The 25,965-nt window shown below is 62.6% G+C and overlaps 2 protein-coding genes across 2 annotated transcripts in view; both read left to right on the forward strand.

Moving 5' to 3' along the window:
- Window positions 1-20,110, forward strand: LOC142045983 (receptor tyrosine-protein kinase erbB-3-like). The gene is made up of 5 exons (XM_075061213.1): window positions 1-96; window positions 13,591-13,742; window positions 15,917-16,103; window positions 18,635-18,861; window positions 19,934-20,110. The coding sequence occupies exons 1-5, from the start codon at window positions 15-17 to the stop codon at window positions 20,108-20,110; spliced, it is 825 nt and encodes a 274-aa protein (XP_074917314.1). The 5' UTR covers window positions 1-14.
- The window catches only part of LOC116827815 (receptor tyrosine-protein kinase erbB-3), a 16,215-nt gene continuing 10,241 nt past the window's right edge, over window positions 19,992-25,965 (forward strand). The window contains exons 1-11 of the mRNA XM_032785653.2: window positions 19,992-20,075; window positions 20,532-20,645; window positions 21,173-21,293; window positions 21,938-22,011; window positions 22,232-22,322; window positions 22,822-23,021; window positions 23,462-23,594; window positions 23,689-23,779; window positions 23,987-24,141; window positions 24,757-24,810; window positions 25,355-25,496. Coding sequence (XP_032641544.2) covers window positions 20,585-20,645; window positions 21,173-21,293; window positions 21,938-22,011; window positions 22,232-22,322; window positions 22,822-23,021; window positions 23,462-23,594; window positions 23,689-23,779; window positions 23,987-24,141; window positions 24,757-24,810; window positions 25,355-25,496 — 1,122 coding nt within the window. The 5' untranslated portion in view covers window positions 19,992-20,075; window positions 20,532-20,584. The remainder of the gene's footprint in view (window positions 20,076-20,531; window positions 20,646-21,172; window positions 21,294-21,937; window positions 22,012-22,231; window positions 22,323-22,821; window positions 23,022-23,461; window positions 23,595-23,688; window positions 23,780-23,986; window positions 24,142-24,756; window positions 24,811-25,354; window positions 25,497-25,965) is intronic.

Here is a 25,965-nt window from a genome sequence, read left to right on the forward strand (position 1 = left end):
GCGCGCCCGGCACGATGCGGAGCAGCCGGCGCCCGGGACCTTTCCTCTGCCTCCTTCTGCTGCTCTGCCGCCCGGAGCTCGCCGCCGCCCAGGCGGGTAAGTCAAGGCACGAGCGAGCCCGATCCGGAGCCCGTCGAGCGCCCAGCAGCGTATTAACGGGGGCTGCACCCTTGGGTGTCACTGGCTCCGCTGGGGGGCTGAGGAGCCTCTGAACCTGCTCCCCGCTCCGGTCCAGCCGAGACTTGAACCTGGGTTGTTTGCACCGGCTGGGAGCGCAGGGCTGATGCAGGTGGATCTTAAAGCCACAGGGCGGGGGGGATGAGGGGGGACGCCTCAGAGGTTCCGGGGGTGGGGAGCTGGAGCTCTCCCCCTTGGTAAACTGAGGTTCCTTAGCTCACTGCCCTCGAGCGCTGTGCAGAGGTCAGGGGCTGGAGGGTGCAGCCTGGTGGGTTAGGGAGCCCCGGGGCTGGTGACCAGCCGTCTCTGGCCCCAGGAATCACTAGCCGCCTTTGCACAGTTCTGGCCAGCGGCGGGTGCAAAATCAGCCTCTGCCCTGGCGAATTTCTTGGGGCTCAAAGTGATTCAGGTGCCTAATCCCATGGGAGTTAGGGGCGTAAATGACCGTGTGGCGCTGGGGCGGGTTCGGACTCTCCCCCCTTCTGCCTGTGTTCGGCTTTGGAAGAGACTTGGTGGCCTTTGGCTTGGGACGCCTCCCCGGGGCCCTGGTAGTTTTCAGTGAATTGATCTGTTTGAACTGTGGCAGGGCAGCGGATGTGTCTGGGGGCAAGCCAAGGCCCCGGTCCGACAGTCGTGTCCCCGCGGGCAGGGCCCTGTCTCAGGATCAGGGCCCAGAGAATCCCCCCCACACACTCCCCCTTGGCGGCCAAGGCTACAGCACCCAGGGTTTGGGCGGGAGGAATTCACAGGAGATCGGCCCGGGCAGGAAAGTGGATGCTGCGGGGTTTCCTGCCTCACAGTGTCGAGTGGGAATGTGCCGGGCGGGCGGCAGGAAAGGAGATCGCCGAGGACAAGGCCGCGCGGGAGGCCAAGTGCAGGACTCTGGTATCTTGCTTTACAAGTTCTCGGTCTCTCTGTGGGGCCTCATCTCCTGAGCACACTTGACTAACAGGCTTTGGCAAGTTAAGGAACTTGGAATTGCTGGTTCAACGGCCGGCGTTTCCTGGAGCCGGGCCAGGCCCTCTGCGCCCTGGGCACCTGTTGTGTTTGTTTGTTGGGTGTGGGGCGGGAAAGCCACCTCGCTTTGTCCACTGGTCTGAAAGTGCCCAGTCCTGGGGCTGGCCTAGGCTGAGCCTGGTGAAATCGGGGACGTGACCGGGGAAATCAACGGAGCCGTGACCAGGTCTCAGGCGCAGGAAAATGTGGGTGTGTTCCCAGCGGTGCAGAAAGCTGCCTGGAGCGCGAGGCCAAAAGGAACCATTCGTGCCGTTCAGCCGCTGAGCTCACAGCGCTTTGCAATCTTTAATGTGGTGAGACACACATCAGCTCTCCGTCTAGCAAACTCCTGGGTAGCACCAGCCATGATGTGTCACCCACACACCCCAGTCCTGAACCCAATGACTTTAAGCATTTCCGTCCTCATGAGACTAAACTATTGTACGCCTTGGCCAGAAAACAGGAGAAAGCCAGGGGCCACCAGTGCCTGAAACCCTGCTATGGAGGGGGATTGATTGGGTGGGCAAATCACTCCCCCGGTCTCCGTGCCTCAGTTTCCCCACATGCTGGGGACGGAGCACCGATTCCTTTCTTGCAGGGCTGATTAGCTCATGTTTAAATGGCTCCAGATCCTCAGCTGGAGACACTAGGATGAAATATTTGTAAGATTATTCAAATTGTTCTCATCTGCCCTGCCTGCTAATGACCCCCGCGAGGTGCTGGCTTTGGCCCTGTCCTGGCTGCTTGGAAGCAGTTTGGGAAACATTAGCAGCACCTGCAGTTGGCTCCCTGGTTATCAAGGATGGAGGGAAAAGAAGCAGATAACTCAGGAATCCCTGCCCTGTGCCGTGCAGGCAGAAGTCAGGGCACTTGCTCCAAATGGTTCCTGTTTAAACTCTGCCGGCCTGGTTGTGCTCTCGCCTCGCCTAGAGCCGCTTTGCCGTGCTCCACTCCATGTAGGCTGAGGCGGCAGGCGCCCCAGCCCCGCTCCGCGCCCACAGCGGATTTGCATGCCCAGCGCTGGCTGAATTGTTCTGAACTGAATCACTTCTGCAGAAGCTCCCGTGACTGGTTTCAGTGCTCACTGATCGCTCAGGTCTCGGCGCAATCCGGGGGGTGGAGCAGTGCAAAGCGACCTGAAAACAACAGCGCACCCAAGGGATGTTATTGCAGGGGCTGGTCCACTCAGGCGGGGAAAGGGCTGCGTCGCCAGATTGGGGTGGGGTGGGGGGTGAAAGCAGCACTTCCCTTCATGATGTAACCCCAGAGAACCGGCTCTGTTTTCCTACGAGCGTGTGGCTGAGTCATCAGAGAGCCAAGGTGTTTGCAATCAAGGTTCCTGGTTTCCATTGCCTGCTCTGGGTTGGGCACGGGGCCTAGGACGCCTGCGTTCTACTCCCAGGTCTGGCTCTCGCTGTATGACTTTAGGCAAGTCACTGCCTCTCTCTGCCTCAGTTTACCACATGCATAAGCAGGGGCTAATGCATCAGTGGAAGGACCTGTGAGGCAATGTTCTACGGCAGGGGATCTGAGATTGTAATGGGGAACATTGCCTGTGCAAACCATCAGGGGCTGGGACCCAGGAGTCCCAGAGAAACTCTGGAAGATGAGGCGGCTTTTTACAAGGGATTCTCCTGAGCACTCAGGGGCAGGGTCAAGGTTATTTGTGTTTTCTGGATTTGCAGAGACCTTTGCTCTTGTTTTATAACTGATCTGCTGTAGGTGCATTCCTGTGCGATCCTTCGGGCTGGGTTTTTCTGAGCTCCTTGAGGAGTCCAGCCTTCCTTCCCTGTGGCGTGGTGCGACTCGTGCATGTCTCTCACCCCCAAGTGTGAGCGCTGCTTGTGATAAGACGAGTGTGAGAATCCAATTCCTCAGCAGTTGTGACAAACAGAGGCTGCTGCTTCCTGGCCCTTGGGCTGGGCTGGTTTGTCGTGTCCTGCTAGGACGGGACCTGATCTCTACTCACTGGGGCAGGGCAGGGAATCTGGACTGTCCTGTGGGGGGGGACGGCACTGGATGCTTCAATAGACCTTTTCCATCTCGAACACTAGCGCTCAACCCTCTTGCGAGGACGTTTTTTCCATTCACAATAACTTCCTCCACGGCTGCTGTGCCAGGAAACCAGCCCAAGGCCCTGGCTTTCCCTGCGGTCCCAAGTTCCTCCCTCTGACATGCTTTCCCCACCTGCCCCATCCTTGCCGAGATGCTGGATCCTGATGCCAGGAGGCCGAGAGGCACCAGTTTCTCGCCAGTGTCACTCTCCTCCCAGCTCTGAGGAGGGAGCTGAGTTGGGGGGGGGAGGCACAAAGGCACCTGTGCTCCCAGGCACAGCTGGCTACTCTAATTTTAGGCCTCGCAGCCTTGACCGTGACCCTTTAAAACCGCCGTTGGTGCTCGGCTCTGCCATGTGCTCTCGCAGCCGCTGGCTTCATTTTGGGGCTGAGCCAGGAGCTGGCAAAGTAGCAGCCGTGGCTGACGTGAGGATGCGCGGTTCCCTACAGCCGCGTCCCATGGGAGCTGCTCCAAGCACATCGCGGATGGAATGTGGCACGACCCAGCTGGAAACGGAGAGGAAGGATGGTCCATGGTTAAAGTGCCAGGCCAGGACTCTGGAGACTTGGAACATGGAATGGGTCAGACCAAGGGTCCATCCAGCCCAGTGTCCTGGGTGCCGACAGCGGCCAGTGCCAGGGGCCCCAGAGGAGATGAACAGAACAGGGAATCATCAAGTGACCCATCCCCTGTCGCCCATTCCCAGCTTCTGGCGAACAGACGCCAGGGACCCCGTCCCTGCCCAGCCTGGCTTGATGGTCCTGTCCTCTGTGAATTTATCTAGTTCTTTTTTTAACCCTGTTATAGTCTTGGCCTTCACAACATCCTCTAGAGAGGAGTTCCACAGGTTGACCATGTGTTGTGTGAAGAAGAACTTCCTTTTGCTTGTCTTAAACCTGCTGCCTTTTAATTTCATTTGGTGGCCCCTAGTTCTGGTGTTACGAGAAGGAGTAAAGAACATGTCCTTATTCACTTTCTCCACACCAGGCAGAGTTTTATAGCCCTCCGTCATATCTCCCCATAGTCGGCACTTTTCCAGGCTGAACAGTCCCAGTCTCACGAATGTCTCCTCACACGGCAGCTGGTCCAAACCCCTCGTCATTGTTGTTCCCCTTTTCTGAACCTTTTCCAATTCCAATATAACTTTTCTGAGATGGGGCCACTACATCTGCACCCAGTATTCAAGGAGTGGACGTCCTGTGGATTTATATAGAGGCAACGCGATATTTTCTGTCTTATTATCCATCCCTTTCCTAATGATTCCCAACGTTCTGTTCGCTTTTCTGACTGCAGCTGCCCATTGAGTGGATGATTTCAGAGAACTCTCCACAGTGACTCCGAGATCTCGTTCTTGAGTGGAAACAGCTAATTTAGACCCCATCATTGTATACGTATAGTTGGGACGACGTTTTCCAATGTGCATCACTTTGCATTCATCTACATTGAATTTCATCTGTCACTTTGTTGCCCAGTACCCAGTTTTGTGAGATCCTTTTCTGGCTCTTCGCAGTCTGCCTGGGACTTAACTCTCTTGAGTAGTTTTGTATCATCTGCAAATGTTGCCACCTCACTGTTCACTCCTTTTTCCAGATCAATTAGGAATATGTTGACTAGGACTGGGCCCAGTACAGACCCCTGGGGCACGCCACTATTCACCTCTCTCCAGTCTGAAAACTGACCATTTATTCCTACCCTTTGTTTCCTGTCTTTTAACCAGTTACCGATCCATGAGAGAACCTTCCCTCCTATCCCATGACAGCTGACTTGGTGAGGGACCTTGTCAAAGGCTTTCTGAAAATCTAAGTAACTGTATCCACTGGATCCCCTTGTCCACATGCTTTTGACCCCCTCAGAGAATTCTAGTAGATTGGTGACGCATGATTTCCCTTTACAGAAACCATGTTGACTCTCCCCCATTCCCAGCGGGCATGGTCTCCGTATGGACCTGGGACCTCTCCCTCCAGCTCTCTGCCCAGTGTCTGTCCAGGGCCCACCACCATGGGGTCTCTGGGCGCTCTGACTGTCCAGGCAGTGTCTATGCAGTTACAGAGCAGCAGCCCTGGCTGATCGCATGGGGGGTGGACCTGCTGCAGGGCAGGGTCGTTCTCTGTAGCACTGTGAGGTTAATACTTTTCAAGCTCTGCCATGAACCGTCCCAAGCTGTCGGTCTCCTGGTACCTGGCAAGTTCCCTGACTTCCCTTGAGCTCCGGAGTGGGTCCTATATGACTCAACCCCTCCAGCCTCCCCTTTCAGCGTAGAGGCAGAGTCCAAAAGTTCTCCTGGAGGGAAGTGAACGCCTAGCCGTTGTTTTGAAGCCCAGCAAGGAAAACAGCAAGACAGGTGCCCAGACAGGTGACTAATCACAGGGCAAACACCCTGGGTGCATGAGGGTTCTCTTCCCCCAGATCCTCTCCAGGCTGATTTCAGAGGTGGCCAGGACCCAGCCTAGCTCTGTTCTGTAAATGTCCCATATGCACCGGGAAATTATTTCTAATTTATTATGGGTGTTAAGGTAGGGCCCGGGGGATCCAGCTGAGATTGGTGCCCCACCGTGCCGGGCACTGCCAGACCCACAGCTTGAGATGGTCCCTGCCCCAAGGAGCTTCCAGTTGGCATAGGCAAGGCAGGCAGGAGACAGTTTCACACATAGAGAAACTGAGGCAGGAGACTGGTGGTGATGAGCCCAGGGACGAAGGAGGTGGGAGATGGAGTGGGGGCCCTGTTCTGTGGGTCAGGTGCCGCATGGGATTTGTCCAGTCAGGATCAAGCCAGGATCTCGGATGTGTTCAGTGTGTCGGGCAGTGGTCTGCCAGCGTGGTGGGTGTGGCGGGCTGTGCGGGTGTCCGGGCTGAGCTCCCTCCCTCTCCCTCTCTTTCTTCCATGCCTTTATCTGGTTTTCGTTCAGCTTCTGCGGCTCCTGTGTGGGCTCAGAGCCCAGGCCGGGAGCTCCCCCCATCCCCTCCCGCCGAGCACCCAGGCTTTATCTGGGGCCAGGACATGGTGTTTTCTCTCTGTAGCTCTTTTGTTCCTGGCTGGTAGCTACTCCGACAAGCAAGAGTTTTTTCAAAAGCCCCTAATGGGCCGGAGGCTGGGAATGAAAAGCCAGCCCCACGCCCAGGCGGGGTGAGCGTATAAAGGCGCCCCATTGTGTCACCATGACAGTCGTGGATCTGGAGAGGGCACAACATCGAGACCCCCTGCCTGGCTGCCTGGGGCTGTTGGCAACTCAACCCCCACCCTTGGGCATCACGACTGATGACTGGGGCACCAGGACTCCTGGGTTCTATTCCTGGCGCTGGGAGGGTGGTGGGATCTAGTGGTTAGAATTGGGGGCTGGGAACGAGGACTCCTGGGTTCTGTTTCCACCTCTGCTACTGCCTTTCTGCCAGTCATGTACCCCTGCTCTGCCTCAGTTTCCCCTCTCAGTGAAAATCTTTGTTGGCTGCCCCCCTCCCTCCCACGGCTTCCTCCTGATCCCACCCCCCTCTACTCATCAGAGGGGGCTCTGGTGGGGGCAGCAGCAGGAGCTGCCTGCCTGGCACCAGGGCATCTGTACAGCATGGTGGTGAAAATGCCAGGGGCTCACAGCCTCTCGTCTGTACCATCTCTTGGCTACAGCCGGGGGGGGGGGGGTGTCGGGTCATGGTGATCCTTGTTCCAAGGAGTCAGACACAACTCCCCACGCCAGGATATTTCACCCACGAGGCTGTTTACTTCCTAGTACCCAGCCTCACTTCTTCCCTCCGCTCGCCCCGTTGCTCCCAGCGAGCCCCCTGCACCCCAGCTGGTCTGGGGCTCTCTGGGCACCAGCGTGGAATGCCGCAGACAGCAGCTGTGTTCCTGGGCAGCTCGCTGATAACACCCAGCAGCTCGAGCTCTCCCATCCATCACCCGCCACCCGGGGCACGTTGACAAGGCTTCTCTGCTCCTGCTGCTGGCTGGGTTCGAGGGACCGTCTGCAGACACAGCTCCATCAGCAGGAGAGTGGGGGCGGGGGGTCAGCCAGAGCCGCCGACACCTGGGGGGTCCACCCCCCACTTGGAGTTTGGAACAAAGTCCCCGCCCCAGAACTCCCGCTGGCAGAGGATGTGCCAGGCTGGATTGGAACCCAGGTCCGCCTGGCCCCAGGCTCGATGCTGGGCAGCGCCAGGCCAGGGCAATTCAGATGACGACTGAACATGCGACGACCCAAATGCTCCTGGTTTCGGGGCCGGGGGGATGGAATCAAAGGGGACGTTGCTGGAGCTCAGTGACCCCCAACGAGACGTTAAGTCCCTGCCACGCTGATTGTCACGTGTGTCCTGTAGGGCCTGGTGCTGCCCAGACAACAGGCATCAGTCCCCATCTCCTGCACCGGGGGGACCTTGGGGGACGCTGCCCTCAGCTGCAGGCCCATTGGGTGCAAGGGGAGCCCTGGATCAGGCCCCGACTGCAGGCCCCACCCTGCATGAATCTATCTGCATGTCAATGGAAGGCATCAGCCCTGCCTCCGCTGCCATCCTCCACGTTCCTGGGCCATTCGCATGCCCGTGTCCTGCCCCAGGTCCCTCGCCTGCTCTCTTCAATCCCCAGCGCCGGCCACAAGGGAGGCACCACGGAAGGGCCCCGGGTGCCCCCGCAGGCTTCCCACCCTGGAGTGCCCTGCGTGGAGCTGCGCTGCCCGGCCCGGAAGCAGGGACGGGGGACACTTTATTTCCATTGCCCTCCCCCCTCAGCCAGTCGGGGCCCAGGACGCCCCAGAGATGCGTTCAAAGGACTCCTGGGCTGCTCACCAGCCCTTTGCTTTTCCCTTCTTCCTGGTTTCTTGTCCTGTTGAGACCTGAGCAGGGAGGTTGGTGCTTTTCCCCGTGGGCAGTTGTCCAGCAGCCAGGGGAGAAAGGGGCTTGGGGACTCGGATGCCTGGCTCCTTTCCACAGCTCTGGGAGGGGAACAGGACCTGGGGGTTAGAGCAGAGGGCCTGAGAGTCAGGACACCTGGGTTATTTTCCTGACTCTGGGACAAGGGTTGGGGGTTGGGGCTCTTCAGGCAATGGGAGTTATTTGTCCCCTGCCATGGGCAAATCAGGACTCCTGGGTTCTATTGGTAGGTCTGCCGCTGACCTGACTGCCCTCCCTCTGCGCCTCAGTTTCCCCCTCAGCATAGTGGGGATGGCGACGGTCAGTAGGCTCAGGGCTGGAAGTTTCCGGAGTGTTCAGCCCCTGCAGGAAAAGCAGCGGGAGCCGCCGGGCACTCGGGAATGCCCAGACACATGCGCCTGCCGAGGGTTTGGGGGCTCGGGGGGGAGTGGGGTTACTCTCCCATAGCAGAGCTGATGACTCTGCCTGGGGAGGCAGCTCAAGGAGCCCCCGGGGTTGTGCCTGGCTGGGTACGTGAGGGAGACTCTGTCCCTTTGTGTGTCCAGTTAATGATTTAAAAGCCCCTCTGTTCCCAGCGTCTCTGGGGCTAAGCCAAACTCCCTGGACCCTGATCTCTCTGCCACAGGCTGGAGCCGGTTAGCCTGAAAACAGCTGCCAGAGCCCCTGATCAGGCTGTACTGGGCACCTGGCCTGGCAGGAGCATCTGAACTCGCGTCCAGTGGACTTTGGGTGGGTTTTCTCCACATCATCGAATCACAAACGTTCAGCTCGGTCCTCAGTCTCTGCTCTCAGGAGGGCAAAGGCTGAAATAATGTGGGGGAAGGGTAGGGCTGCAGGTCGAGAATGAGCAGAGCTGGGGGGAGCCCAGGGCTGGGGTCACAGGGGCTGCGGGTCAGAAGTGAGGGGCACTGGCAGAGCTGGAGAAGGGGGGAGCCCGGGGCTGGGTTAGCAGGGGCTGCAGGTCAGAAGTGAGGGGCACCGACAGAGCTGGGGAACGGGGGAGCCCAGGACTGGGCTAGCAGGGGCTGCGGGTCGGGAGTGAGGGGCACCGGCAGGGCTGGGGTGGGGCAGGGCTGGGCTAGCAGGGGCTGCGGGTCGGGAGTGAGGGGCACCGGCAGAGCTGGGGAACGGGGGAGCCCAGGGCTGGCTAGCAGGCGGCAGGTCAGGGGTGGGGGCACTGGGAGAGCTGGGGAGCCCAGGGCTGGGGAAGCTACTTTCCAGAGCCTAGACACAACATGCGGTCTGCTGGATCGCTGGGGCCAGGTGCCGGCGCGGCTCGGCTCACTCAGCTGTTGCTGGCGTGGGGAGGGCGCATGAGTGATGGGGCCTCAGCATCTTTTATCTTGGGCGTTGGGGTGGTGGGGAGTGATCCCGGTGCTTGGAGCAGTTCTTAAAGGGAGACTGCGGCGGCGGTGGGGGCAATTTCCAGGGAACGGATGAAGTGAGGCCGAACACTCAATCTCAGCAGAACTGCTGGGGACAGAACCCAGGAGTCCTGGCTCTCAGCTTCCCCGCTCTGACCATTAGACCCCACTGCCCTCCCAGAGCTGGGGACAGAACCCAGGAGTCCTGCCTCTCAGCTTCCCCGCTCTGACCATTAGACCCCACTGCCCTCCCAGAGCTGGGGACAGAACCCAGGAGTCTTGACTCCCCGTCCCCACCAGGCCATTTCTGTGTGATGGGGAGGGAGCATTTCTGGCATTCCCTGAATGGCCCTGGGTGGGGGGAGGGCTCCGGATCCCTCCATTCACTCTGCATCATGCGGGGGGGCGGAGGGATGACACTGTGTGTCCCCCTTGCCTGCCCCCTCGGGATGGCGTGGGGCTGGGAGCGAGATGTGGCCTAGCCCAGGATTGGGGGGTGGCAGGGGGTTGCTCTCGAAGGAAAGCTGGGGTGGGAGGGGACAGAGGTTTGATGGACCCTGAGGGGGGCAGGTAATGGCCCCTGCTCACCCCACTGTCTGGCTGGGGAGCTGCAGCCTGTGCTAGACACAGGAGACCCCTTTAGTGGGGGGCAGTGGGGTGCCAAGGCCCTGGGGACTGACCCTGCAAGGCAGGGGCTGCCTGTCCCCGGGGGTGTCTCTGTCTGGGGCTGGCAGCCCCTGCGGGGTCCCCAGCTCTGGCTCGTAGCCGGGGCTCCCTCCTCCTGCCCCATGGGCCAGGCCCTGCAGGCCCCAGCCTGGAATGTAGCTGGGAAGCTTTTTTTAAACTCCCACCAGAATAGCTCCTGCGGCCGCGCCCAGCTGCCGGGGTGGGGGGTTGCGGCTGCCTGTCAGTCACCACGGCCCATCCCCCGCTCCCATTGGGGGGTGGGACACCCCCCCCCCAACCCCCATCTCCAAGCTGGGGCCACCAGAACCGAGTTTAAGGCACTTCCTTCCCCTGGGCCCCTCCGTGGGGGTGGGGGGGTGTTTGTCTGGCACCCCCCCGCCTGGTGGCTCGGGGGAGCTTTTCAGGGAGACAGAACAGCCTGGAGGGGAATCCGGGGAGCCCCTCAGGGTGGCAGAGCACAAAGAGTTAAAACACCAGCCATGCGGGGTGGGGGGGCAGCTGAGGCTCTCGCCCTTCCTGACTCAGCTGCCCCCAACTCCCACCCCACAGAGGTGAAAGGTCCCATCCCCTCTCCTACTGCCCCCAAGCCAGCCAGTCACCCGCCCTGGGGCCAGATCAGAGCCGGTGCCCCCTAGAGGGGACAGGCCCCTGCCCCGTTCCCTGCCTCCCCCCAAGCCAACCAGTCCCTGCCCTGCGGCCAGATGGGAGCCAGCGCCCCCCAGAGGGGACAGGCCCCTGCCCCATTCCCCAAGCTGCTCACGCCTGTGCCAAGTTCCCCGTTCTCTGCGGCAGGGGGCATATGGGGGGCCAAGACGGGGAGTGAGGGGCTGTGCTGAGCCGCAGGCATCACAGAGGAATCTGCCCCACCCCTGTCTCCCCCAGCCCCCTGGGGGGGGTCCCGGTCTATCCACCTCCTCTGTGCCAAACCTCTGTGCTGAAGCCTGACTCCTGGCGGCTGGGGGGGGGCGGTAAGGGGGGGCCCTTATCTCAGCCCAGAGACAAAGACCCTATTTAACACACGCTGCCTGAGTCACGTCTGGCCCCTTGGTACCGGCCTTGGAAGGGGCCGTCTGGGCCAGCAGGAAGGACTGGGGGGGGGGTAGGGGCTGGAACTGGCCAGGGACGCCAGGAGCGTCCCCCGAATGACTCCCCCAGCCCTTTATCGGGCAGGAAGGGCGGGTGCTGGCTGGCCGATGGGCCTGTATCCTGGCCTGGAGCCTCCTGTCTGGACCTGGGCTTTGGGGGAGGGTGATGGGGGAACGGCTCCTTGCCTGAGCCTGGCTGCGGATGCCCAGGACCTGGGAAGGGCTCTTGTAGCCCCCCCATCGATAGGCTGGCGGGCACTGCCTGGCCTATTGGAATGCAGGGGTGAGCAGGGGTGTTGACTAGTGGGGAGGCTGTTGGAGGGGGCTGCCGGGGGGCTTGGGGGTGCTTGGGGTGTAGGGGGGCATTTGCAAGGAATGGATTTTGGGGAGCCGTAGGTGGGGGCGTCTGGAGGGTTCTAAGGGGGGCTTAGGAGCTGCTTGGGTATTGGGTGCTGGGGAGTTTTGGGGTGCTCTAGGGTGGGGTTGCTGGGAGGCAGCAGAAGCACAAAGGATCTGCCCCATGTCCAGCAGGGGGGGGTTCTCTTGACTCCCTCCTCCAGGTGCAGGGGCAGGAATCTCAGGGAGGGTGGGGAGGAGCAGGGATCCCCCCTGGTGTAAACCAAAAGGGGGGCAGGGATGACCCCCCAGAGGGCCAGGGGGCTCTGGGAATTGGATGTCAGGGGGCAGCCCCCAGGATTTGATGGGCTGGAGCCATTTGTGGTGGGCGGCGCTCCCCCCACGAATAATCCCCCTATTGTAAGAACAAGCCTGGGGCCCTTTCACCCCCGCCTCCCCCTTTTCCCTCGGCCGCACAAAGGGCCCCTCGAGCCTGGGGAGCAGATACGCCCAAAGCTGCAAGGCGGCTGCATCCTGCGGGCCAGGCACAATGAAGCCCCTGTGCGTCCCCCGCCCCCTCCTGGAGCTGCAGGGCCGGTCGTCCCCGTCCCAAAGGGCCGATTCTTCTGCGCCGGAGGGGGGAGGTGGAGGTGGCATCTGACCTTGCAGGGTCTGTCAGAGATGATGGAAAGTTCAGCCGGCGGGGGGGCTGAGGGGGTTGAGGGCAGTGATGGAGGGGGTGGAGAGAGAAAGGGGGCAGGAGATGGGGGCAGTGATGGGGCGGGTGGAGAGAGAAGGGGGGCAGGAGATGGGGCGGTTGTGGAGAGAAGAAGGGGGCAGGATGATGCGGGAGGGCAGGAACATTGAGAAGGAGGGGAGGAGCGAGGAAGGGGGGCAGGGGGTTGGATTGAACCCACAATCAAATGGAGGGATTGGGGGTGCCTGGGCTTTCCTTCGACCCTGTCCCCCCATGAGCTCTAACCACTAGCCCCGCTGCCCTGCCTGTGCTGGGAACAGAACCCTGCGCCCAGGCCTGTGCTAGCCTCTGGGGTGTCTCTGACTCGGGCCGGGCGCCCCCAGTCAGGGCTGCTAGTGCTGCGTGATGCTGGCTGGCAGCGCCCAGTCCTCAGGACGCGCCAGGCGAGTTGTTTGCTCCCTTGCACAAGAAGCACCTCGGCCAGTTCGCCCCCTTCCCGCCCCGGGCCTGGGGACACCTCGCGGGATTTGGGAGGCGCCAGTCGCCCCTCTGCAGCCTGGCCCCAGGGGTGAGGGGCCGGGGGAGCCTGCGTTCGGCCCCACCGCACCGCGGGGGATGTCAGGCCCACAGAGGCCGGGAGGTGCCCATGGACACGCTCCATGTCTGTGGCCCACCTAGCAAATGAACCCAGGTGTCCTGGGTGCCCGGACTGGTGCCCTCCCCGTGCGCCGTCTGCCTGAGCAGTGCCCGGGGTGGACGGTGGGTGGCAGAGGCCGGGGCAGATGGCCTGGCGCAGGGCCAGGGGCGCTGGAGCCGTCGTGGGAGGCAGCCTATGGGCCTTGGCCCCACGGCGAGGCAGGATCGGGTCCTTCACCCGCTCGGCTGAGGTGCCCCCCCACCCTGTCGCCTGCTGGCATCGGCTGCCCCCTGGCCACATCCCAAGCGCTGCCTCCCCCGGCGGGTGTCACAATGGAGCTATTATGGCAGCGGCAGGGGGAGGGGACCAGCCCTCACTTGTTTACCTGCAGGATGGTGGGGCGGGTCCCTCGGCTGGTTGGCGAGGGCCCAGGAAGGGCCTGGCCGGGAGTATCGGCTGGAAGCCAGCGAAATGGAGGGGGCTAAAGCAGCCCCCCCGCCCCGGCTGCTTTCTGCCCTGGAGTGAGACTGAGCAGCCAGGCCTGGTGCAAGAGAGAATATCCATTGCAACAGTGTTTCCCCGTCCTGCCCGGAGGGGCCGGGCGGGCGGGTTGTGAGAACCCCACCTGGTCGGGGGCGCGGAGGGGAGTGTGCGATTAGCCCGTTAGTGGCTCTCACGCCCGCACGTTCCTCGTTGCAGTGTGTGCGGGGACCCTGAATGGGCTGAGTGTGACGGGCGATGCCCAGCACCAGTACCAGACGCTCTACAAGATGTACAACAACTGCGAGATCGTCATGGGCAACCTGGAGATTGTGCTGATCGACCACAAACAGAACCTGTCCTTCCTGCAGGTGAGGGGGGACTGTGCCTCCTGGCAATGGGGGATTGGCCCGGCCCGGCGCGGGGGGTGCTGGGGATTAAAGGGCGCTTTGCTGTCTGCTCCCTCCCATCCTGTCCGCCTGCCGGGTGGGAAGCTTTACTCACCCAACCTGGTTTCCTGTGCCAGCTGGTGACCTGCTCTGACGTGCCTGGCTGACAGCTCTGGGATCTGGGCGCTCGGGGGCCAGGGAGAGGCAGCATCAGGAGCAGAGCTGGGCTCCAGCCCTTCCCCTTGTGCTGGCCCCACGGCTTGTGGAGATCGATGTGCCTCCGGGGTCGCTGCCTTGGCAAATCTGGCTCAGCACAGCTATGCCACAGCCCCTGGCAGTGCTGGCACCCAGGAGCTAGTCCTTGCTGGTGGGAGTGGGGAATGGGGGAGGGTCAGACCCCAAACTGCCCTGGCAGAAATCAGGCCAGGTTGGGGCTGCCCGTGCACCACGGGATTGGGAGAATGCACAGGCAAATGCAAACTTCCAGACACACATGTGTGCAAGCACGAATACACGTGCAAATCCTCTCAGCGGCAGGCTGTCAGCTGGGCACGGGGATCACGTGAGCATGAACTGAGGGACTTCTGAGGCCCTGGCAGTTTGACTGCTGCTGGGGTTGGGTGAGGCAGGTTCGGAGTGCAGAGTCCCGGAGCTTCTGGGTCACCTGCCGGCCCTCAAACCATCTCTTTTATTGACCCCCTCGCAACCCACAGAGCTGGGCCCCAGAGCAGGTGACTTCTTGGAGGCTCTGGGTCTTGTCTGCTCTGGGATGGGGGGAGTATAAACCCCCCTGTTGAAATGCATCTTTACTGGCCCACAGCTGCTGGTACCGTGAGAATTCGGAAACCAATGTGCTTCATGCACAGTCGTTTCTGTGAGGGAGAATCACCCAAGCAGTTACGGTTACACAGCTCACATCTTTTCCTATAAGCCACAGCTCCTCGAGCATAAACCCCCAGGAGCTATGCTGGCCTTGCACTGTATCCCAAGTGGCAAACAGAGCTGGCCCAGCAACCAGTCCTACCTGGAGCCTTTTTTCCCTTTTCTTCCCCCTCTCAGGAACCTGGTCTGTCAAGAGTCCCCCGCCCGGAGCAGGGTCTCGGTCACCTGAGCCCCTTGGTTCTGGAATCTCACCAACGTCCCTCGAAGCGGAGCCTAGGTTGCCCCAGGCCTCTGTCTTAGATGCTAATTGGGGAACTAACTTAACGAATTTACTTTGCTTCGCATTTGTACCTTTTTGTTCTTAAAGGAGTCCCATGCTCCAGAAATGTGCCTTGTGGGCGTTTAGGGCTAGCTTCTTAATTCATATTTTGGAGAGGGGGGGGCACTGAGGAACAGACACAGGCCAAAGCTCAATCAGCGTTTAGCCTCTCATCACTGACTCACTCCCACTTTCAGCGGGATGCCACCCAGCGTGGTCACTGTGACACGTTAGCTTGCGCCAACCCCACTGATGCCATGACGTTCCCTTTTCTTTACTTTGTGAGCTGGTTCCCTGCTGCTCTCTTCCAAAGCTCGATGTTGAAACCATATATGCCGATCGAGCCGTTATCACCCATTAATTCCAATGCACTTTCAGCACTTCCAGTAATTTTTCACATCATTGATCTAATGCTAAGAGAATCCTGCTCCCAGAATCCTCTTGCAAGTTCAGACCTACCAAGCCGTACCCACCTCATGCTTGCCACATTCACTCACATCAGTCACAGCAATTCAGAATCGTTTGGCCGCGGCCTCGACACCCCCCAGGGGAGCCGAGGCTGTAAGCTGGCAGAGCCCAGAGTCTCGGAGCTGGCTGCAGGATGAAGGAGGCCGTTGCAGGATGCACAGATGTGGCAGGAGATGTGTCCCCCCATTAGGGTGACCAGATGTCCCGCTTTTATAGGCTATTTGGGGCTCTCTCTTATATAGACGTCTATTATCCCCCACCCCCATCCCAATTTTTCCCACTTGCTGTCTGGTCACCCTAGTCCCCGTGTGCGTGTGGGGGACTCTCCATGCTCTGAATACCCAGAGGTCTCCAGCGCCCCGTCCATCCTGGCGTCCCAGGGCTGGGCAGGGGCCTGCTGCCTTTGGAAGGCCCTGGCCAGGCTGACGATGGGGCAGGGAGGTTTGGGTGCAGTGGGGACTGACAGCGCTTTCTTCCACGGCTCCAGACCATCCGGGAAGTGACAGGCTATGTCCTGATCGCCATGAACGTCTTCACGTACCTGCCTCTGGGGAACCTGCGCGTCATCCGGGGCACCCAGCTTTACGAGGACAAACACGCCCTCTTTGTGCTGCTGAACTACCACACCAACGGCTCGCACGCCCTCCGCCAGGTGGGGTTCAACCAGCTCACGGGTGAGTCAGCCGGCCCCAGAGAGCTGGCCTGGGGGTCTCCCGCGTGACCCGAGTTGGGCGGTTCTCAGCCCACTGCCTAGTGGACAGATAACGTTGCGCAAGCAGCGTCTGATGCCGGCGCAGAACCCTGTGGGGCTGCCCCTGCCCCTCTCGAGCTGCCCTCACTGCCACCCCAGGGCAGGGCGTGGACATGCTGGCAGGGGGCGGAGGCACGTGTGGTGCTGGCTGCACCTACTCTCCGCATAAACACGGTGACCTCATCCTTGGCCACTGTTCACCTGCACTCAGATTTGCGGGTGGAGGAGGGAATTCACTGCAGGCTCCAGGTGACACATCCTGCCCTGGCAATGCCCTGCAGAGCTTCCCCCCCTGCTGGCAAAATGCAGCCACTTCTGGGGTGGCTGACAGGAGCTGCTCACAACAACACCATGCAGCTGAGGGGAAAATAGCCTGGATCAGAGCAGTGGGCTGCCTTCTCCAACGTCCCCTTCTCCAGGCAGTAACCAGGACCAATTGCTCTGGAGGGAGATGCAAGCAGCCATGGAGGCTGCAGGGGGGATGTCGGGTAGGTGAATGTATCCCCCGTGTTGGACTTTGGCTGGGATATGGGGGCTGATCCCCTGCTCTTACCCAAAGCACCAGAGGATCCCAAACGACCTGAGCGCTCAGGGCTTCCCCTCTGGGTCGGACCCACTCTCGGGGGAGCTCAGCGCTGGGCCAGTGCCCCGGAGGTCGAGGTGACGCGTTTATCTGCAGGACTAGCAGTTCACATGCACCAGCTCCTCTAGAGTCATGCTGCTGCCGCCCATTACCCTGGTATCTGGGCACCTTCCGCAAGTCCCTAGTGCCATTCCTTTGTGTCATCGGCACTTCTCTGATTTGGGGGGGATCAAGGCTCTGCTTTGAGGGTGAAGTCAGGGAGGAGCAGCATTCTTTGGGGGGGGGGGCCTTTCGCAGAGGGGTTCGCCAGCGGGGCATTCGGTCTCCTGGTGCCAATGCGGGGGCTGCGATGGGACCAGTTGGAAACCCTGCCCCCAGCCCCTGAGCTCCCCTGGCAAGGCCTCCGGGACCACGCCTCTGACCTGTGCCCCCCGGCTGGTTCGTGGGGTGAAAGTCCAGGGGCTGACAGGTGCTTTATGGGTCTCCTGGCCTATGGGACAGCGGGGCGGGTAATCAATCCCCTTATCGGCGCCAAGAAGCAGGTTTATGAGCATTTCTCAGCCGCCGCTGGGCCAGAAGCAGGTGAACTGTTTGGGGCAGAGGCTCCTCCAAGGTCAAATGTGCCTTAGCTGTGGGAAGAAGCAGCGTCTGGAGGGCGGGGGAGGGGTCGGTGAATTGGCACTAGGGGGTGCTGTTTAGCAAGGAGCGGGATCAGGAGGGGGCGCTGCCCCCTCGGAGTCAGGGCTGAGCCCCACGGCCCAGGATGGGGCTAGGAGGTGCTGTGGGGCGGGGGGCTCACGAGGGGGCTAGCGGCTGTGCCTTTCAGATGAGACAGGACAGAGGTGATGGTTGGAGTCCCCTGGCCAGTGTCTGAGTGCCAGCCTGCGGCCCCCTCCGCAGCTCCACTCCGAGCCCCCCATGCGTCCGGCTATTTGCTGGGCTTCTTTTCGCTTTCTGTCCTGGGCTACTGGGTAGTTAGACGTCATCCCACCGAGAGGTGGCTGCACTCCGGGGCAGGGCGGAGGCAGGGAGGGAATGAGCCTCCTCTGAGTTTTGCACCTTCTCCAAGCTGCACAGCTCAGCCCTGGGTCCGCACACAGTCCTGACCTCTCTCGGACCCGGGGGCCATGGGGGGTTGGGTCAGCCCCACGCCTTGCGTGTACTTTGCAAAGCCCCCCGGGCTACTGGGGAGGGGAGAAGCTCAGCAGCCAGGCGCCCAGCCTCGCCCGTCCTGCCAGCCCGGGGGTGCTCCCGGGTGCCCGGGAGGGGCGTGGATGTTCGACTCCCCGGGGAGCCTGCTAGGGCCCCGTTCGCAGGGGCGTGCAGGCTGGGGCACGTCCCGGTGGGTGGTTCCCGTCGCCGGCGTCCCGGCCTGACCCACTGGCTGCGCCTGGCTCTTTGCATTCAGGGAGCTCCAGCCGCCCCACCCCAGACGGAGGCTTTTATTGGCGTCCTCAGCACCCCATGGCAAGCGACTGGCCTGCCCCACCCTGGCGCTGGGGCTGCCGTCCTGTCTCACGCCCCGACTCCGGCTGTCAAAACAATCCGGGCTGGGCGGAACCAGTGAGGAATTGCCTCCTGGAGCCGGAAACCCCCTCTTGCCTCTCCTGCGAGGTAACCCTCTGCTAACGGGGTGCACGGACCCTGGGGTGCGAGTGGGGCTCCGTGTTCCCGGCCCCATACAACCCCCACTTCTGGCTCTGTCCCTCCCCTGCCACGGGGGCATGAGCCCCCTTCCCTGCCCCCCCCATTCCACCCCCTGGCTTCTGGGCACGCCCCGAGTCCCAGCATGGGGCGGGGGCAGGGCCGCAGCTCAGCAGGGGGCACTGCCCCAGGGCACAGCCCAGTCCCAGCGGGTCCTTGCCTTGCAGAGATCCTGGCGGGCGGGGTTGACATCGAGAGGAACGAGCAGTTGTGCCACGTGGACACCATTGAGTGGAGGGACATCATCCGGGACCCGCTGATCGACCCGGTGGTTCAGCAGAATGGCAGGAAGTGTGAGTGTCCGGGAGGGGGCAGCCCCGGCCCCTGCTGCCTCTGTCCTGCTGGTGACGGCCCTGGCTCTCCTTGCGCCAGGAATCTTAAGCCCCAGGATCTGGTCCCGAATCACCCTCAGTGTGCTCAGTCTCCTGCCGAGAGCCCCCCACCCCCCGCCTGGCTCCCCATCTCTGCTCTCACCCCCACGGGGGACCCCAGAGGCCAGCACAGGCTCCAGAGGCCTTTCCAGGGGGCTGCCCTGGGGCAGGTTTGTCCTGGTTTCTGCCGGGGCAGGCGGGTCCCTTCATGAGCACAGATGTGACCAATTAACAGGGGCTCAGGAGTGGTGGGGTCTATTTGCAACTCTGCTACTGACCCGCTGGGCAACCCTGGTCAAGTCATTTGACCCCCTGGTGCCTCAGTTTCCCTTTCCACCCTGGAGGCTACTCCCTTTGTGCAGCATCTGCCACAATGAGGCCACCTGCCAGAATCACAGACTAACAAGGAGGCAGAATCAGGATCCTGCTCCATCCCTGGATGCATTTGGTTCCCCCATTGTGCGCCTCACCCAGCCTGTGCCCCCAGTGCTGCAGGGCGGGGCACCCGGCCACCACCACTCCCTTTGCAAATATTAGCCCTCACAGCCAGTGTCCAAAACTCCTTCCCAAGGCAAACAGGGCCTGGCAGGGCTCCCAGCTGCAGAGAAGAGCAGGGCCAGCCCGGCCTGCCAGAATGAAGGATCGAGGATGCTGCTCTACCCACTAGCCCCGCTCCCCACCCAGAGCCAGGGAGGGGAGCAAGGTGGGGGGTGTCTGTGTGTCTGTCTATACCAGGCCAAGGGGAGCCGGGGTGTGTGTCTGTCTGTCTGTACCAGGCCAAGCGGAGCTGGGGGGGGAGGTCTGTGTGTCTGTCTATACCAGGCCAAGGGGAGCGGGGTGGGGGGGTCTGTGTGTCTGTCTGTACCAGGCGAAGGGGAGCAGTCGGGGGGAGTGTCTGTGTGTCTGTCTATACCAGGCCAAGGGGAGCAAGGTGGGGGGTGTCTGTCTATACCAGGCCAAGGGGAGCCGGGGTGTATGTGTGTGTGTGTGTCTGTCTATACCAGGCCAAGGGGAGCGGTCGGGGGGAACGTCTGTGTGTCTGTCCCCGTGTGCTGCGTGGGGTCCCTGACGCTCTGTCCCCTTCCCCCTCCCCAGGCCTGCCGCCACTTCAACGACAGTGGGGCCTGCGTCCCGCTGTGCCCGCAGCCGCTGATCTACAACAAACTCACCTTCCAGCTGGAGCCCAACCCCGACACCAAGTACCAGTACGGGGGCATCTGCGTGGCCAGCTGCCCACGTGAGCCAGGGCGGGGGGCTCCTGCGGATGCCTGATCTCTCCCGGGGGGGTGTCCCAGCCATCCTACTCCCCTTAAGACCGTTTGCCGGGGGGAGGGTAACTGGATCTGGCCCTGTTGTGAGACACACACACACACACACCTGTGCTCCTCACACGCTCCAGTGCCCCGTTCTGTGCCCCACACCCACCCTTCTGGGGAGGGGAAGTCACTGGGGAATCGTCCTTCCCAGCACATACCCCCGCCCCCCACCAAAGGTGGCAAAGGGGCTTTGCAAAGAGCAGGGTTATTAGAGCTATGTGGGGAAACTGAGGCACAGAGCCAGGCGGGTGCGTGCAGAGCTGGGAATAGAACCCAGGAGTCCAGGTTCCCAGACACCCTCCCCCCACAACCACTAGTCGCTCTGTCCCCCTCCCCTGCCCATTAGCTCTCTCCTCACCCGCTTCCCTGGCCTGCAGATAACTTTGTGGTGGATCAGAGCTCCTGTGTGCGGGCCTGTCCCAAGGACAAGATGGAGGTGGAGAAGAACGGCCTGAAGATGTGTGAGCCGTGCCCTGGACTCTGCCCTAAAGGTATGGAGGGGTGCGGGGGTGTCCAGCCTGGGGCTCAGGCTGATAGAACCCAGGAGTCCTGGCTCCCAGCCCCTCTGCTCTACCCACTATCCCCCATTCCCCTCCCGGAGCTGGGGGTAGAACCCAGGAGTCCTGGCTCCCAGCCCCCCTGCTCTACCCACCATCCCCCATTCCCCTCCTGGAGCTGGGGGTAGAACCCAGGAGTCCTGGCTCCCAGCCCCCCTGCTCTTACCACTGGACCTCACTGCCCTCCCGGAGCTGGGGGTAGAACCCAGGAGTCCTGGCTCCCAGCCCCCTGCTCTAACCACTGGACCCCACACCCCTCCCGGAGCCAGGGGTAGAACCCAGAAGTCCTGGCTTCCAGCTCCCCCCCGCTCATAACCCCCAACAGAGGCCAGACAAACTGGTTTGCCCCTGTGGGGGCTGGATGGTGCATTGGGCAGCCCTGGCAAGTCCATGGTGCCCACCCTGAGGCGTGGGGTGCAGGCGTGTTGGTTGGCTCATTCCCTCTCCCCTCCTGCTACCAGCCTGCGAGGGGACGGGCACCGGGAACAAATACCAGACTGTCGATTCGAGCAACATCGACACGTTCGTCAACTGCACCAAGATTCTGGGCAATCTGGATTTCCTCATCACGGGGCTGAATGGGTGAGTCCTGGCCCCTCTGCCCGCCATGGGGTGGGCGCGGCATCGCTGGAGCCGCTAGCGCTGCAGGGTAGGGGGATCTGGCCAGGTGGGCTGGGCAAAGGGCAAGCGGGATTTTGAACAGCCCCAGGAGGGTGGGGCTTCGGTTTCATGTCTCATGTGAGAGACGGCGTCCCCTACCCCCACGCTGGGGCAGTGGGGCAGCCCTGAGAGCCCCCTGCTGACCCCCCCCGACCTGCAGCACAGGCCTCCTAGCGCCCAGCCCTGAGAGCCAGGGGAAAGCGCCCCCCTGCTGACTCCCCCGCCCTGCAGCACAGCGCCTCCTACCTACCCCCCCACCCTGCAGCACAGCGCCCCCTGCTGACCCCCAGCTCCCTGCAGCACAGACCCCCTAGCGCCCCCAGCCCGGAGAGCCAGGGGAGAGCGCCCCCTGCTGACCTCTCACCCTGATCCCTGCAGCACAGCGCCCCCTGCTGACCCCCAGCTCCCTGCAGCACAGACCCCCTAGCACCTAGCCCAGAGAGCCAGAGGAGAGCGCCCCCCTGCTGACCCCCCACCCTGCAGCACAGCGCCCCCTGCTGAGCTGGGCTCAGCCAGGCCAGCCGTTCTGATGGTGTCTGGGTCTCGTTCCCTCCCCCCACACGCAGGGACCCCTGGCACAACATCTCAGCCCTGGACCCGGAGAAGCTGAACGTCTTCCGGACGGTGCGGGAGATCACGGGTGAGCAGCGGGCAGGGGCTGGGGGGGGACCATGGGGGGCAGGGCCCAGCCCGGTGGCCTGCAGCCCCAAGTGTGTCTATCGGCTGCGTGACCCTGGCGGCCAAGAGGGGGCTTCATGGGGGGGAGGGTCCCAGGTACCAGGAGAGGTGCCCATGTTGAGGGGGGGGCAGCTGGAGATGAAGGGGGGGCGTCCCTGACACTCCGGTTGCTCCCCCACCAGGTTATCTGAACATCCAGTCGTGGCCCAAGCACATGTACAACTTCAGTGTCTTCTCCAACCTCGTCACCATCGGGGGCCGGAGCCTGTACAAGTGAGAGACCCCACCAGCCCTGCCCTGCCGCGGGGGAGAGGCCCCCTGGCCCTGCCCCACCCTGGGGGAGAGGCCCCTGGCCCTGGCCCCCCAGCCCTGGCCCACCTGGGAGGAGAGGCCCCCCAGCCTATAGATGATTGGGGGGCTTTCCCCCAGCCCCTTGCCCAGCAGTGCTGGGGTCCCTACAAGCAGGACTGTGGCTCAGGGCTGAGGGGAGAGGAGGAGCCTTCGGTTCAGGGGGGTCTGTTCAAATCCAGCCCCCCCATGTTGGGGGCTAAGAGCCAGCCCCTGTCGGTGGCCCCCTGTGAAATGAGGCCCCGTTCGTAGCGGGGTGGGTGGATTCATCGCACGAGAGCAGCACCAGGGGTGCCAGGCCCCCTGCTCCACTCCTGGGCATGGAACCCAGGAATCCGGGCTCCCCCAAGCCCAGTGAAGCTGTGGGGCGGAGGGGTCCCCGAGGCCGGCAGCGTGGGGCTGATGTGGGCCCGTCCATCCCCAGCCGCGGCTTCTCCCTGCTGATCATGAAGAACCTGAACGTGACGTCGCTGGGGCTTCGCTCGCTGCAGGAGATCAGCGCCGGGAAGGTGTACATCACCGAGAACCGGCAGCTCTGCTACCTCCATACCGTCAACTGGGGGGCGCTGTCCCGCCGCAGGGCTGACCTGGAGATCAAGGACAACAAGCCCTGGGGCAAGTGCGGTGAGTAGGGGCAGGGCCCAATCCTGGGTCGCAGCCAGGGAGGGGTCCAGTGTGTGAGAGAGAAGGGCTGGGCGCCAGGACTCCTGGGTTCTATCCCTGGCTCTGGGAGTGGGGTGGGGTCTAGTGGTTAGAGAATGAGGGGGGCTGGGAGCCAGGACTCCTAGGTTCTGTCCCCCCAGCTCTGGGAGGAGAGTGGGGTCTAGTGGTTAGGGGGCTGGGAGCCAGGACTCCTGGGTTCTATCCCTGGCTCTGGGAGGGGGGTGGGGTCTAGTGGTTAGAGAATGAGTGGGGCTGGGAGCCAGGACTCCTGGGTTCCATTCCCGGCTCTGGGATGGGGAGAGTGGAAGAACGGGGGAGCAGTGGAGGCTGGGGGTGGAAAGGAGCCCTGGCTGGGGGGGGCTGGGCACTCACCCCCGTGCTGACCCCTGGCTCCCCTGCAGTGCAAGAAGGGAAGGTGTGTGACCCGCTCTGCTCCAGCGACGGCTGCTGGGGGCCCGGCCCCGACCAGTGCATCTCCTGCCGCAACTACAGCCGGGAGGGGACCTGCGTGGCCACCTGCAGCTTCTACCAGGGGTAAGCGGCAGCTGAGAGCGGGGAGGCTGGGGGACCGGAGAACGCGAGACCCTTGGGGGCAGCATTAGTGACCCCCCCTCACTTTGTTGTGCAGGGCAACCCGGGAATATGCCCGCGGGGGCGAGTGCTACCAGTGCCATCCGGAGTGCGAGAGGATGGAGGGCAACGTGACCTGCAACGGCTCGGTGTGGTGACTGCCCCCCCCCCCCGGCCTTTCTCCTCTCGGGCACCGGGGCGGGGAATGGGGTCTGGGCCCTGTCCCCTCTAGGGGTCCTGGCTCCCATCCGGCCCCAGGGCAGGGGATGGGACACGGGGACACCAGAGGGGGTTCTGGGTGCTGGCAGGGGAGGGGTCCGTCCCAGCCCCCTCCTGACTCTGTGTGGCCCCCCCAGGGTGCAGACGCCTGCATGAGATGTGCCCGGTACAAGGACGGGCCCCACTGCGTGGACAGCTGCCCTGAGGGCATCCTGGGAGAGCAGGGGCCCATCTACAAGTACCCGGACGCCCACCGCGAGTGCCGCCCCTGCCACGAGAACTGCACGCGGGGGTGAGAGCAGCAGCCCCCCTGGAGCACGGATGTGGGGAGCATTCCTGCAGCCCGGCCCCACAGGGCCTCGCTGCATGGCATCTGCAAGGCGGGAACGTGGGGAAAGGACCCTCCTTCTCTCCCCCACAGCAGCAGCCGGTACCCCTGGGCCTGAGGCTTGGAGTGGGGGAAGAGCTGTGGCCGAGCCCCACGTTCGGCTCCTGAGCCAATCGGGGAGGCTCTGAAAGGGGCACCCAGGCTCCGGGACCTGACTCCTGGGGAGGCGCAGCCCCTGGGTGACTGGCAGCGGTGTTTGTGCTGGGTGTGTCTTCCAAGAGCCGTCTCTGCGTGATTCCCAGGGCCAGGGAGAGAACCCAGGAGTCCTGGCTCCCAGCCCCCTGCTCTAACCACCAGACCCCACTCCCCGCCTAGAACTGGGGAGAGATCCCAGGAGTCCTGGCTCCCAACACCCCCTGCTCTAACCACCAGACCTCACTCCCTTCCCAGAGCTGGAAGAGAACTCAGGAGTCCTGCCCCCCAGCTCTGACATCCTTCCCATAAGCCTGGTGCTCTCCGCGGCTCCCCTCTGTCAGTCTGTCTGTCCATGGGGTGATCAGTAGGTTCTGTCTCCTGCAGATGCCTCGGGCCTCAGCTCCAGGACTGCGTCACAGAGCCCCTACCCGTTGCCAGGTACCCGTCACAGACGGCTGCTGCTCGCTGGGGCTCTGACCCCGGCCTGAGGGCCCTTCAGCTGGGAGGGTTGGAGGAGATTTGGGGCTGGGTGGGGCTGGGCCCCTGCATGGATTGAGTTTGACAGTTCTCCGCCCGGCCCCAGCAGGACATGTGCAGAGCCCTGATCTCCCTCCCCCACCATGCCAGGCCCACCCCCTGGGCTCAGCTCTTGAACCACCTTCCAGCTGAGAGTTGTGACCCCGGTTGTCCTGCAGCCTCCTCTCCCAGCCTGGTTCTCGCGGGCACCCAGCCCCCTTGGCCTGTCTGGGAACAGCCCCACGACTGCTCCGGAGACCCGGGATCCCCAGGGCCTGCGTGGCAGAGGGGGGCGGCCCGCCAGCTGGCATGTGCTCCCCGACCCTCCCCTCCCCACTCCGTCCCTCCAAAGTCGAGAGCCCTCCTGTGCCTCCGACAGGCCGGTCCCACGGATGGGATCGCGCCAGCTCCCCTGGGGTTCCTGCCAGCCTGGTCCCTGGGGCTGACCCCCCCGTCTGTGCCCCAGGAAAAGCCCCACGGTCATAGCAGTGATGGTCGTGGGCTGCCTCTTCATCTCCTGCTCCTGCTTCCTGCTCACCCTCCTGTACTGGCGCGGCAAGAAGATCCAGAAGAAGCGGGCAATGCGCCGCTACCTGGAGAGGGGAGAGGTGAGACGCCCGCCGCCAGCCCCCACCGCCCCGGGAGCAGGGCTGCCCCAGGGGGGAGATGTGGGTGGGAAGGTTCTCATGCCTGCAGGGCGCTCGGGTGATGGGGCAGAAAGGAGGGTTGTGCCAGGAGAGAAAAGGGCTCATCTGCTGGTGCCCCTCAAGCCCCTGCTGTCCCATCTCTGTTCCTCCGAGCTCTGCCAGTGCCCCTCACCCTTGACCCACAGCCCCTGCTAGCCCAGCCTTGGGCTCCACCCAGCCCTGCCAGTGCCCCTCACCCCTGACCCACAGCCCCTGCTAGCCCAGCCCTGGGCTCCCCCTAGCCCTGCCGGTGCCCCTCGCTCCTGACCAGCAGCCCCTGCTGTCCTGGCTCTGTCTCCCTAGCTCCGCACAGGGCCCTTCAGTCTTGATCTGTGACCTAAGTCAATGAGTAGAGGCACAAATTGCTAGCCGAGGCGGGGCCATCGAGGCA

Source organism: Chelonoidis abingdonii, chromosome 26 (assembly GCF_003597395.2).
Source record: "Chelonoidis abingdonii isolate Lonesome George chromosome 26, CheloAbing_2.0, whole genome shotgun sequence".
Classification (NCBI taxonomy): Eukaryota; Metazoa; Chordata; order Testudines; family Testudinidae; genus Chelonoidis; species Chelonoidis abingdonii.